This window comes from Oreochromis aureus, linkage group 16 (genome assembly GCF_013358895.1).
Source record: "Oreochromis aureus strain Israel breed Guangdong linkage group 16, ZZ_aureus, whole genome shotgun sequence".
In the NCBI taxonomy this organism is placed as follows: Eukaryota; Metazoa; Chordata; class Actinopteri; order Cichliformes; family Cichlidae; genus Oreochromis; species Oreochromis aureus.
Window position 1 is genome coordinate 19968946 of NC_052957.1, and position 15144 is coordinate 19984089.

Sequence of the window (15144 nt, forward strand, 5' to 3'; positions counted from 1 at the left end):
CATGGCCAAAAAGTTCATGGAACTGCTTGAGTCAAAGTACCGAACTACCAGCGAGCTAGTGGAAAAGTACTTGTTTGATTACATAAAGTCCACTCCTCCTTAACATTGCTGGAAACTTTGTTAAGTAACAGCATACTGAATTACACAAAATGTGCAGAATGGTCGTGGCATGCGTGTGGGACGTCAGGAAGTGGTGAGCTTGTCACATGTGAAAAAAAGCCCCTGACGTACCTACAGTCAATTATTTGAAACCTTTCAGGCTGTGAGCATGTTGAGCCTAAAGGACAAGCTGAATTATCTGATAATATTTTGCTGCTGTGTGTTTGTCTCTATCCATGGAAGCGGCAAAGGTAAACATAAATATTATTTTATTGATGAAATAGCTGTAATAGATGCGTCATGGTTGGTTGAGGGTAGTAACACTTTAGAGCACACAGCTAGAACATAGACTATAAGAGATACAGAGTAATCATTACTGAGGAACAAAGATTAATGTTTAAAACTATTTATTAAATATTTAACATAAAGAGTGTGAAAAAAACATGACAGGGATTAAAATGATGAATTCAACTTGCTTTAAAGTTGTACAGAAAACAAACAATGTAGCACACTTTATTGTTACTGTTGTATACATCGTGTGGTTGCTGGACTAAATAAAGAGAGTGTTTGGCCATTTGAGGATACATACGATTTTATAATGATGATATACTTCTGGGGCACGCGATTGAGTTTTGTGAAAAAAATATAGAGAGATGATATTTTACGTAACGTCAAATCATAAAGGCATACCTAATTAACCAAATAATCAGATGTTGTTCTTGGAAAAATGCGCTGATATGAAATATTTGAACATGGCGTGTGTGTGTGTTACAGCCACTATGATATTATAGATGATGAGGGAAAATCTTAGAAAATATGTGAAGATTATTATTACCTTTTATGACTAGGGCATGTGGGCACTCCCTCAAAGTATTATTGGCTTCTTGTCTATCTGTAGATTTGTTACACCTCTAATCATTAATATTAGGTTTAATGCTGGAGGTGTCTATTATTTGACTGAGCACTGAGTTATGGGTGAGTGAGACTAAAGGGCTTTTGATTCAGCTCAGGAGGTGCGTTCTCTGTCAGTGTAAACCAGAGTAAAGGTAAAATCTGCAACTACGTTTCCCTCTGTGGCATGCAGCCTCACGGCACTAAATCTCAACCATGCCACACAGAAGCCACACAATACAGTACAGTTCCTTTATACAGTGTATATTATCATAAAGTTTATTGTAAAAACATTAATTAAGCATTAATTAAAATATGTAAACATTACATACGTACCAGACTTAAAACTTAAAACAAATCTTTACAAACATGAATCTTGATCTTATCTTGCACAAATAAATGGCCAGTAAGTCCTCCGGTTACTGAGAAAACAATACTGTTAGAGTGAAAAACAAACATTATAAAATAATTTGCCTTATGTAAATATACATGTGAATATAAAACATGTTGTTTTTTTAATACACAGCATCCATTGCGTTAATTACTATTATGTCTATATTCTCTCTGTCTTTGAAATGTTAGTGCTCCAGAGAGTTTGAGACTTAATTAGATTAATAAAACCACTAGGAAAATGACAGATAGACAAATAAATAAGATGGAAGACATGTATGGGATGGGACAATTTACATAGAGTATTAAGATAAAAATGTATTTCATTGCTGCGATCACAAAAGACGAAAAAATGCTTCATGTAAACAGGCTTTAATTCTTTTCTGATAAGAATTACTCATTACTTTTTAAAAGAAAAAATTGCAGGTTTACATGCTCCGTGTGAAGTTGAGATTATGGTCCGAAGAGGCAGCACCTGGAAGACTCTTCCACGACAAAGTCTGAAGGTCAGCTGTCCGGTCAAACACTGTGGAGAAACGCTGGAGATCACCTGGTGTAAATTCCTCGACTCAAACAACTGTGAACGGATTCATGAAACAAAAAATGTGGAAATAACACAGAATCCTGATGAGGATAAGCTGATCTCATATTTACATTTCAAGGAGATTTCCATTCATGATGATGGTCAGTACAGATGTCGTTTACTAGGATATAATATCAGCCTAATCAGCCATTCCATCAACATCTCAGTATCAGGTATGCTTTCAGATATATTTTATTCTTCATCGGCATTAAAATGTGAAATAATAAAATATGAAGTGTTAATTCTGTCTACTATCATTCCCTAAAGACATGTACCAGGGGGTTGAAAACACTGATAATAACAATAAAAATGCAGGTAAGAAGCTGCGTTTATCTGAAAATCACTGCCAACATTTTAGTGGATGCAGTTTAGCCCGACTGATCTGGTGATTCTGCTTTTGTAGGTACAACACCGAGCCCTTATCACAGTGAGGATAAGAACTGGAGGCCATACTTCTACATTTGTTTTGGCATAGTGCTTCTGATTCTCATACTGACTGCGTTCATCTTCCTGAGTTCTTATGACTGGAAACGTAAGAGCATTAATTTTTATTTTGGATAGTTGAAACTGAATTTATTGAATTTACCGTCTAAAAATGGGTAATTTATTTATTGACTTTTCTACAGGAGTGCTGACCTTAAACTACGTAAAGGGAGAGGTAATGTTGGCTTTTAAAGATATAGTTTTGGGATATTTGTGGAACAAAAAGTATTATTTATGCGCTGTTATTTTGTTGTGAAGCACTTTTTTTATCCTTGTCTTGAAAGGTGCTATATAAGTAAAATTTTACTTACTCACTTTTGGAGCCAGCGTCTAATGGCACCTTGGAGAAGTGTAATTTTTGACTTTTTTTTGAGCCTACCTTTGGTCTAACAAAAGGCTTGAAAACAGGAGAACCCGTAGTTTCACTCACTGATGAACTCATTCTTTCTTTTTGTTTCAGTTTGAATGTTTTTATAGCCCATAAAATAAACAAGTAATAAATTATATAACATTTTGTGAGCCTCTGACAACCTGGCAGGCCGATTTTACTTGTTTTCTAAGCTAATTGTCTTCCAACTAACTTAGGATTTAGCGTCATGGGAGTGTCAAGAATTTTTTTACTGTCTAATATATTCTCATTTTGGTGTTTTGTGCCGTAGGAAATGCCCACTCATATGATACCAGACCTCCCTAAATGGAGCCCTCCTTCCACTCCTGTCCCACTGACCAGCTTGTCTGTTTTGAATGACATCTATTCATCATATACTCCAGACAGATCAGTATCACCAGCTTCCCAGCCCTGTTCGAACCAGATTTCAGCTTCAAATCCAGCAGATAAATATCAAGACTGTGAAGTATATGGTATCATCAAACATAGACACGCTACCAAACAGGGTGGAAAATATCACACCATGACTAACCAAGTTAAAAACCCAGAGTCTTCTATCACTGCTGAAAGACCAGAATCACCACCTCACCAGCCCCATGAGTACCAGATTTCAGCTTCAAATCTAGCAGTCAGAAATGAAGACTATGCAACGTATGCTGTCATCAACCACGGCAAACCTGCTGGAAAACAGCACACTGTGCCTAACCAAGTTAAAAACCCAGAGTATGCTGTCATCAAATTTTCCTGAGTGTTGTTGATTTGAAAGGGACACTTGCAGATGAAAAAATGGAAAAATGTTTTGCAATATGTGGTGGAGTCACATGATGAAACGTACAGCTGTACAGCCATACTGCAGAAGAGATGAATGGAGGAAGCTTGTGGTTCTCTAAGTGAACCGTATGTCCTCTACAGTTATCATGACTAAACCGGAAGCAGCAGTGACTTCATTCTCTAGGCCTCGGGTTTGTTCCCAGCACTGCTTCTTTTTCAATTAATAATTTATTGTACTTTGTATTGTACTTGTGGTGTCATCTGATTCTAGTCCTTGTATTGACTGACTGTAGTAACTGTCGTACTTTCAAAAAAGGTCATAAACAGATTTCTTCTTCACAGACGAATAACACTTAAATGCAGTTTTCTGACTGATTTGTTATAGAAGGATGGCAGTCATTAAAAAGAAATGTTAATCAGTACCAGAGAGATTTGAGAGATATGAACAGCTTCTCATACCTGTCCCACATACAGTGCTTGTTGTTTTTGTCACCACTACTGTCAGAGACAACACCTTGCCTGTTGACCACAGAAGTGTGGTTTAGCTCAAATGTGCAGGAAGTTAAAGATGGAAACATTTCTGACAATGACATTTTGTGAAAAGGGACGCTCTGCCTCAACCACATGTTTGCATTGTTAATACTGCAGTTTGGGTGATGGCCTTATTTTTGGTCCGTCTTTTCACATATTCTATACTTAAAAGAAAAACAAGTAAGAGTAGTATTGGTTAGCTATGCAAAGGTACCAGAGACTACAAGCAGCGGAGAATGGAGGAATTAGAGGAAATATTAAATAAAGACAACATAGTAGTTGTTATTGTAGACTCTATGTTTGTTAACCATTTGAGGTTGGAAACCTTAAAGAAATCTCCCCTTGTAAAATGTTAGGGCCTTTTTGTGGACATACACTGTGTGCAATTCCGTTTAAGGGGGATTTTCACCTTTAAAATTTCTCTGAATCATTTTATAAGTGAGTCTGAAGTTAGAGCATTTTCCTGGAAAAAAACAGGTGTTTATCAAAATATTAAAACAATTATGGTAAAGCTGCAATTTAACTGTTTAGAATAATTTCAAATGTCAGCATTAATCCTGCCTCTTTAATACTTACACTCAATTGATCTACATTAGTATATATGTATTTGTATATATACATGTTTGATTATTTGTTTTGCTTTTTAAATAATACCATAGACAATAGACTACAGACTCTATGGGTATGATTTTTTTTTATGTTGCATTCAGTTCAAACCAGTGATTCTGCCCATAAGTTTTTACTGAGGTATATGTGGTGGGGGGACCAGGGAAGGTTTTTCCATATCTATACAACTAATCATTTTTTTTTTTTTTTAAATCACAGAGGTTTCCCCTCGTTCTTAGAAATAATTCAGATTTAAGGTACTTGTGAACTGCCTTCACTTTTAATAATTTCGAGCTGTGCCCATCGTTTACTGTATGTGCAGTGTGTGATATCAGCTAACAGGTCAATAAAACAGTAGCACATGATCATAATTTTCTTGTCAAGTGTCACAAACAGAAATCTGCAGAAAATAAACCCATTTACTACATTATGCTTGTGGAAAGGTTTGCTGTGATTTAGAAGCTGGTGAGCAGTGTGCCTAAGCTCATACCGTGGAATAGTGAGCGCTTTTAATATGTTTAATATTTAATATTTCAAGTGTTTTGAACCCACATTACTTCTGAAATACAATAGCCACATGAAATCTTAAACACTGAAAAACACATTTAAGCTCTGCTAAAAACTGCCAACAAAATCTATTTTACATCTACTCCAAGTCTCACAATTCAAAGCCAAGACTCTTTCTTTATTTACAATATGCTTTTCTCTATAACTTTGATCATCAATATAATGGGATATATATGTATTCTAGATAGTTATATGCTGCCCATCTGTGTCTGTGGAGGTATTCAGAGGTAAGAAGAGGTCTGTATAATGTGTATTATGTCTGGTTCTTGGGTCTCTTGAATAGACCTGAAACAACCTGGCTCCTTTCAGTGCAGAAGAGTGGCTCTGCTGTGAGCCTATTTCATGTTCCTCACCATATCTCTAAGTGAGAACTCAGACAACCTTCGGATCAAGCACATTTCCAGCACCTGTTTGTGTAATCTCAGTCTTTCAGACATCCTCTGCAGATGCTGCACAAATCCATGTGTCAATTTCTTGCTCAGTATGTCCCTCACGCATGAGCAAAGGGCAGCAGCTCCTCCCCAACCTGAAATGGGTACTTTAACTTTTTGCGACTGAGAATCATGGTCATAGACTTGGTGCTAATTGTTATCCACAGTTGTTTCACACTTGGCCACTTACAACCTGGAGATGATCACTCTGATCACCTTAAACTTACACTACATCATCTAAAGAAATCAGAAATGAGATTTTAAGGCCAACAAATCAACTGACTTTGATCTTACACCACCTGCCCATTGCATGCACATAGAAATTCTGTCCATACAGTCCAGTCCACTGGCAATGTGAACCAATCTCTTGCTATAGTTTTACTGGGACTAAATAACCTTTAACCTTCAGCCTGATACACCATATTCCTGAAGCAACCTCCACAAAACATGCCAAGGGAAGCAATGAATGACCCCTCTGTGACTACAGAACATATGCTGATTTGTAGTACAGGACAAAAACTATATAGAGCTGGGACAAAGTTTCCCAGAGAGTCCCCTTTTCAAAAACTTATTTAGGACTTTCACCGCAGTTTGCCGATTCAAAATTACTGTTCACTTCCACATGATATTGCAGGTCGACCAAGAAAACCCAGAAGTATCCAGACTTAGAGCAGTTCCCATGCCCAAGTGGCCTGGCCATTGGAGAGCTTTTTTCTTTAATTCTATGAGCAACCACAGAGATAGACGAGTTGTTCTAAAAGACAAGGTTGTGTGAGATTTTGTCCAATCTCACACAACCTTTATTATTCTTGAGACAATGAAGAGTTGATCCAGCTGATCCACAACTAGGATGAAAGCTACGCTGTTCCTCTTAAATCTAAGGTTTGACTAAAGGGTAGAGTCTCATCTCTAGTACTGATGACACTGACCTTCCCAGAGAGCTCCCTTGTTAAAGAGGGGAAACACTATCCCAGTTTAATGAAGACAGCCCTACAACAATAAAGATATGGGGAATTTTAATCCACCTCCCAAGGGTGGAATTTTTTAACCCTATGACCTCAGCTACAGTGGTGGATGAGTTGTCCCACTTCTCCCCAGATGCTGCTCTTTTATTTATTTGTTTTTAAATATAGATTTATGGTATTTTTACCTTTATTAGATACTGGAGCAGTAAAGCAAGACAGGAAAGTGGAATATGGTCCACTTGGACTCAGTGTCCACAGTGACGATCTCCCAGAAAGGGCCCTCCACCAGACATTCCCAGCCCAACCTCACTACATTGGTGATCTATTAACGGTTCAACATCTCTGTTCACCTGAGTGTCCAAGACATACGGCCATAGGTCTGATGGCCTTTTAGAAAAACAATCATAGACTTGGCACTTAAGGTGACCTGGCGCCTAGTGTGCTTACGAACACTCTTATATTTGAACTAGGTGTCCGTTACAGACAACATAAGCCTTTCAGACTTCACTGTCATTGCTCACATAAGTGCTGATGTTGCCCAGCAGGAAAAATGGAGTCCCTAAATAGGGCACTATCTAGCATCCCACCATGGACTCCACGAAGGACACGGACTCCCACTCTGGAACAAGTCTACTGGTTCATTCATGGTATAAAGGTAAATTTTCCAATACCTTATTAATAATGTTAAATTCTCTTCACTAATTTGTAAAGTGAAAACCGAAAGGAAAATAAACACAGCTGAACACGACACAAGAGACACATGATAGTAAAAACAAAGTAAAACAAGAAGTCACAAAAACAGAGATAAGACGCTAACACTATATAATACAACACAGAGGCACACAGGCAAAGGCTAAGGAAAATAACACAAGGAACTAAACTCTTCAAACCAGTGTCAGGGTTCCTGGGTTGTTGACCCAGCGTTTTCAGTTCATGTTCATTGTTTATTTTCTACATGTTCCATTTCCTGTTTCATTATGTTCAGCTGTGTTTCTCACCGGTCTCTCATTATCATCCTCATCAGTCTGTGTATTTAAGTCATCAATTTCCACCTGTTCATTGTCTTGTCATTAATGTTGTCGTTCCCGTGTGTTCTGTCCAGTTCAGCCAGCTAGTCAGTCAGCCATCTCATGTTCTGTTCATTCCTCGGTTCTCTGCAATAAATCACCAGTCCTCACCTACCTGTGAGTCCTGCGTTTAGGTCCTTTCCTTCCTCATGTTCACACATGACAACCAGACTGCTAATGGAAATAAACAGGGAGTGGAACTAACTGCAAAAGGCCCTAGATGCTAAGAAGGAACATAAAAATTCAAATATAAACAATAAACAAAGTAAGAAACAAATTGAGTAACTAATAATAAACAAGAATTTAAATTCCAATTGAGTTAAATGAACATTAATAAAACCAACAGGAATCAAAACTCAACTAGAAATCAAAAACTGGGAACAACACTGGAATCAGATTTCACTGTAGATTATTACACTAACTAATTTGATAATGTTGGGATTCAGAGATTCTTTTATTGCTACGATATAATCTGCCTTATGATGAATGCATTAATAACATGGTTTACAGTATTATTTTATCAGTAATATTCCTTACAGGGTTCATATTGCATTGAATATGTTTGTCATCACATTGACCTTTCTATTCACAGGTTGAGTTCATTCTATACACAATGCATAACTGTGCTTGTTTAGAGTTGATGTTCCATCCAAGAGGGTTTTAAGCTTCACTGGTGAGAGTGTCCAGGTGATACATGTTGAGGGAAGATGAGAACATAGCAGGTTAATTGCATGCATGCTTACAATACACTTATTAATCTACCAGCAGGCCTGAGCGAAGGCCCAAGTGTCTTCTGCTTCTTTTTGAGACTTGCTGCAATTCAGTCTACTTAGTGATTGATGACGAGGGTCCATTATTAGCTCTCAGAGACCCTGAAGCTTGAAGTTTATTACCTTAAAAGTCAAGTGATATAGAAAAGAGAAGTTAGATGTCTGTTTATAGTTATTAAGATGTACGAGATGTGCTCATGTCTGTAAACAATGTATTTTTGACCTGTATTGACGTGTATGTGTGGGCGTTAATTTTCTATGCTATAAAACCAGCATTCAATGTATTTTTGTCAGAGGAAGACACATGCTGATGTTTCCTCTCCTGTGTTAATAAACTCATCGTTTGATTGCATTTGTCTGGTGCCTCCGTCGTTTGTTGTTCTTGTCTCCAGTTGATCGATCTCGCTTCAATAGATAGAAATTTTAAAGCTATACAACACTCTTTCCAATAAGCTGAAGGAATGTTTCTCTCTATCTTCTCAGGCCTTGTTGTGGCTCCTCTGCTTTCTGTTATCCAAAGTAGTTTCAATCATGATTAAGTACATGATTGAAACTACTTTTTCTCTGCAAGAGATTCACGCACATATCTGTTCCCAGGATAACATTGGAAGAAGTGTATAAATGAAACTTGCTGGATTGCCCCTGTGAGCACTCGCATAGACATTCGCTGTGTATACTGCTGCTTCCTTGCAAGTAAAATAAATGCATTTGAACTGTATGTGTCTCACTTCGTGAGAGAATTTTTATTACATTTTCTTGATTCTTCTTTAATACTGAAACTGGAAACTTCATCATGTCACAACCTGAAAAGCACCTGTGTGCACAACCAAGGAAGTGGTGAGTTTGTCACAAGTCTAAGTAGCCCCTGCAGTACCTTCAACAGATTATTTGAAAGTTTAAGGTTTGAGCATGATGAGCCTGATGGACGGATTTAACTCTCTGATGATTTTTTGCTGCTTTGTGTTTGTGTCTGTAGATGGAAGCAGTAAAGGTAAAACTTTATTAATGCTTTTTATTAAAGCTCTTTTATTAATGATTAGTTATTTAATATAAACTAATTGTAAAAAGACGATGGAAAAACAACTTAAACAAATAAGATATTTGTTGGCTGAGACTGAAAAGTGAAGACTGAGAGCACAATACTGGAATGTAGAATATAAGAGACACAGATATAATATTTGGGTACGCTGAAACAATTGCAGTATTTCCTGCTTCTTTGAATTCTGTGTAACTTCCTGATGAAAGTGCATTAACTAAAACAAGTTCAAAGTTTGTGTTTTGGGCTTTTTTTTAGGTTAAACATGACACCGTGTCATGACAGTAAAAGTATTTAAATATATTTTAAAGAGAAAGCTCTTGATTTATTTGATTCTAAAGTTTAATCTTTGTATTCCTTCCAAGGAGTGCCTCAGACAAAATGAGCACCGCCATAGAATCAGTGCTTTCACAAATTCCCTACGTTTGGTTCCTATCTTGTTTTGATGTTTATTTTTTATTTAATTCTATTTTATTTTCATGTGTGTTGCTGAACATAAACATAGCATGTAGAATTGATACAAATTTAAGATGTGTGATACTGATATTAAATCACAAAATGACATGTTAACCACATAAATTCAGATTTAATCTTCAACATACAAAAATGACAATTTTAGTATGAAAATGACAATTTGTGTAATTCCCAAAAAGTTGGGATGCTGTGTAAAATGTAAATGAAAACACGATGCAAGAAATCTGCATATATTATAAAATCAGATTTTATTTACAGTAGAACAAAGAAAACATGTAAAATGTTTGAAATTAATGATGTAATTTATAAATGGTATTAGTATTATTGGTATTATTGGTCTATAAATGGTATTATTACATTATTTTGAATTTGATGCTAATAATATATGTCTTACTTCTACTACTACTAGTTACATCAGTAGTGTAAGATAGGAATAACAGTTTGATGCTTAAGTTTGTAAAACAAGCACCATCAAGCTAAGAACTGTGATTGGTGTCAAAAAAATGCAATAGTTCCTACATACAGTGACTGTTTGTATCAACTCAATAATTAAATTATACAACAATCAGAAATAAATAAGACAATGTTCAAAACAATTAAAAAACAAAGAAAAACAGTTTTAAACCATTATCATCTCTAAATCTCTCTTCTTTACCTTTTTAGGTTTACATGCTCCGTGTGAAGTTGCGATTATGGTCCCAAGAGGCAGCACCTGGAAGACTCCTCCACGACAAAGTCTGAGGGTCAGCTGTCCGGTCATACACTGTGGAGAAACGCTGGAGGTCACCTGGTGTAAACTCCTCGACTCAAACAACTGTGAACGGATTCATGAAACAAATAATGTGGAAATAACACAGAATCCTGATAAGGATAAGCTGATCTCATATTTACATTTCAAGGAGATTTCCATTCATGATGATGGTCAGTACAGATGTCGTTTCCTAGGATATAATAGCACCTCAATCAGCCATTTCATCAACATCTCAGTTTCAGGTATGCTTTCAGATATATTTTATTCTTCATCGGCATTAAAATATGAAATAATAAAATATGAAGTGTTAATTCTGTCTATCATTCCCTAAAGACATGTACCAGGGGGTTGGAAACTCTGAAAATAACGATAAAAATGCAGGTGAGAAGCTGTGTTTGTCAGAATATCACAGCCAACATTTTGTGAATGCAGTTTAGTATGACTGATCTGGTGATTCTGCTTTTGTAGGTACAACACTGAGCACTGATCACAATGAGGATAAGAACTGGAGGCCGTACTTGTACGTTTGTTTTGGCATAGTGCTTCTGATTCTCATACTGAATGCGCTCATCCTCCTGAGTTCTTATGACTGGAAATGTAAGAGCATAAATTTTTATTTTGGATAGTTGAAACTGAAATTATTGAATTTACCGTCTAAAAATGGGTAATTTATTTATTGGCTTTTTCTACAGCAGTGTTGACCTCCCCAGCTGTCCAGCCCTGTTCGAACCAGATTTCAGCTTCAAATCCAGCACTGAAATATCAACAATGTGCAGTATATGGTATCATCAACCGTAGACACGCTACCAAACAGGGTGGAAAATATCACAACATGACTAACCAAGTTAAAAACCCAGAGTCTTCTTTTACTGCTGAAAGACCAGAATCACTAACTTGCCAGCCCCATGAGTACCAGATCTCAGCTTCAAATCCAGCACTTAAATATCAACAATGTGTAATATATGGTATCATCAACCAAAGACATGGTACTAAACATGGTTTAAAATATCACACAGTGACTAACCAAGTTAAAAACCCAGAGTCTTCTTTTAGTGCTGAAAGACCAGAATCACCAGCTCACCAGCCCAGATTTCAGCTTCAGATCCAGCAGTAAGAAATCATGCAACGTATGCTGTCATCAACCACAGACAACCTAGAAAACCTGCTGGAGAGCAGCACACCCTGGCACAATCAAGTTAAAAATCCAAAATCTCCATTGCTTCCATAGGAATAAAGAAGGTACATAGCAGTCAAATGCAGCTAATCAGATACACCTGACTGAGAGATCTTCACCAAGTTGGCTGATCTAGAGCAACAAAACACCACATATTCCCTGCAGGGTCTGACAGTGCAATGCTCAGAGGTTAGATTAGGTTCTATAGGCCTGTTAAAGTTTGTGACAGTACAATTAAAAAAACATTGGACATTATGGCTTGTTTGGAAGGGTTACCAGGACAAAGACTCCAGGAAAACAAACAAAAAAAATGTTGAATCATAGATTAGGTTTGCAAAGTTGCATCTGAAAAAAACACAGAACTTCTGCAACAATATATTTTGGACAGATGAGACCAAAGTCGAAATGTTCCCAAAAACCAAACAAAGTGTATCAGCACAAACAACTCAAACTAACTTTCAGTCAAGGTGGTGGAAGGGGGATGTTTTTGGTTTGTGATGCAGCTGGGGACCTTACAGTCATCGAGTCGACCACAAATTCCTCAGTATACCAGAGTATTCTCGAGTCAAATGTGAGGCCGTCTGTCCAATGACTAAAGCTAGGCCAAAACTGGGGCATGCAACACTACCATGATCCCAAGCACAGCTACAACAGCAACTCTATGACAGAATGGCTGAAAAACAAAAGAATCAAAGTGTTTCCATGACCGAGTCAGACTTCAACCCAAATTGACAAATGCTCAAGACAGCTGTGCAAAAACAAATTATGCAAAACTCAAAGGACTGAAACATTATTGCAACTAGATATTATTCCACAATCTGATGAATCAATGGGTGTGTGTAAAAACATAATGTGATGAGAAATAAGTCAATCACCAGACTGCAAACGAGGTGAATGGAGGAAGCTTGTGGTTGTGTAGACGCACTGTATGTCCTATTAAGCTACCATGAATAGACCAAAAGCAGCAGCAACTTTATTCTCTCACGCTCAGGTTTAATCCAGACAATGCTTTTATTTTATTTTTAATCTCTTTTTATTTTCTGATATGACTTTGTTCCCCCATTCAAATCCATGTAATGACTTGAGTTGGAAATTTTTAAAAAAAAATTAACGTATTCAACTTTGACAACGTCATAAAATTCATTAATTGAATAGATTTGTTCTGTATAGATTTGCTGATATTTGTAATGCAGTCTTCTGATTTGTTACAGGATGACAAACGTGAAAAAAAAAGTTTTGTAATGTAAACTAATGAGTAACTCATGTACAGCTTTTGAAAGATTATTTTGTTTATAATGTTAATAAATGTACTCACTGTATTACATATTTTTTATTTCTCTTAGCTGAGCTCATTATTTTCATATATTATGCAGAGAAACAATGATCATGTCCACTCGTGGCTCGTTGCAAAATGTAGTAATAGCACCAGAGATGCTTGAAGATACGAACAAATATTTAATATTTAAATAAGCCGATTTCATCTCATACCTTTTTCTGTCCTACAAACAGCCCTCGTTGTTTTTGTCACCACTAGTGTCAGAAATACAACGCCGTGTCTGTTGACCACAGCAGTGGGGTTAAACTTAAATGTGCAGGAAATTAAAGATGGACAGATTTAAGGTTTCAATGAGATCATGTGGCAAGTGGTGCCCCACCTCAACCACATGTTTATATACTTAGCATTGCAGTTTGGGTCATGGCCTTACTGTTGTTGCCACTTATTCAAGTAAGGGTAGCAATGATTAGCTATTTAAAGGTACCAGAAACTACAAGCAGATGAGAATGGAAGAATTAGAGAAAGCCAGCTTATGATACAAACAAATACCATTATTTCCCAGCTTAAACTCCATGTTTTATAACTGCTGGAGGTTGGAGTCCTTAACACCATGGCCTTCTTTCCCTGATTTTTGCATCTCAGATTTCTCTGAGTCATTGTATGTGTGGGTCTGAAGCAACTTCCTGGAAAGAAAGAGGCATTCACAAACAAGCAAACAAAGCAAAACAAAGACATTATTTAACACAGTTTTCACAATAGACAAAAGTTACATTTTTTAATGGCGCCACATGAAACTTTAAGCAGTGAAAAACACATTTAAGTTCTGTAAACAATTGCTACCAAATCAATTTCATACGATTGTGTGAAAGTGTCACAGACTTACTCAGTGGTTGCTACCCACAGATTATAGCCATAATGCAGAGTAGGAACATAGACTGATCAATATTCAATGCTAAACATTTGTGAAAGAATGGGGCGCTCTAAAGAGCTCACTATAGGTGAAGTCTGTGAAATTTCTTCCCTGATAGATTTTCCACAATCAAATATTCCACAGTATTAATGCAAAGTGAAAATGCTTAGGAGCCCCAGCAGTTCAGTCATGAAGTGAAAGACCTGCCTTTCTATACAGGCAGGATGTCTGCCTGCATAGAAAGGCAAACAGGAAGTCTGCCTGTCTATACCCTTACTTGAAGTCAGCAGTGCCCCATCCCCACCATATATAGTGTGGGCAGGGAAATGCTATCCCCTGCTGAGTCTCATGAGAGCTGAACAGAATCCCCTTGAAGCTTCAGCCACAGCCAAAACTGCAATCTGTTTGGACTGTTGGCCAGTGGCATATCACAAAAAATGATTAATTCCCTTTTCGAAAAAAAAAACTGACAAGCAGATGTTCCAGCAGGTTGGTTCTGTTCATCTGGCCCTAGCAGTGGGAGAAATGTTTTGTCACTCACCCAGTTGACTTTGTCTCTGTGAGTGACAAAGCGTTTCTCTCACTGAAAGCACTATGTTCAAAAATTGCATTTTTCTCAGTGCTATACATGGTGTTGTACCTGGAAAACTTTAAATGAGATCTAAAGAATACTAAAAAAAAACCCACTTACATCTGTTATGAAAGATAGTAAAATATCAGGGCACAGCACATAGTAAAGGAATCTACTGTTAGAAAATGCCTAATGTGAAGCTGTGATTATAGTCTGGAGAGCCAAGTCCATTGAAAACCACCCAAACACTGTGGAGAATCACTCAATTTCATCTGGTGTAAAAACTTCGACTCAAACAACTGTGAACAGATTAGTAAAAGAGAAAACGTGGAAATAACACACAAACATGTTAAGGACAGGTTGATCTCATATTTAAGTTTTAAGCAGATTTCCATTAATGATGATGAGCT

The 15144-nt window shown here is 37.0% G+C and overlaps 1 protein-coding gene across 1 annotated transcript; it reads left to right on the plus strand.

The window, feature by feature from the left end:
• The first annotated feature begins 211 nt into the window (after positions 1 to 211).
• Positions 212 to 5107, plus strand: si:ch211-214p13.8 (B- and T-lymphocyte attenuator). The gene is made up of 6 exons (XM_039599697.1): positions 212 to 350; positions 1795 to 2136; positions 2231 to 2278; positions 2367 to 2495; positions 2590 to 2621; positions 3106 to 5107. The coding sequence occupies exons 1-6, from the start codon at positions 269 to 271 to the stop codon at positions 3580 to 3582; spliced, it is 1110 nt and encodes a 369-aa protein (XP_039455631.1). The 5' UTR covers positions 212 to 268; the 3' UTR covers positions 3583 to 5107.
• Positions 5108 to 15144: the final 10037 nt, after the last annotated feature.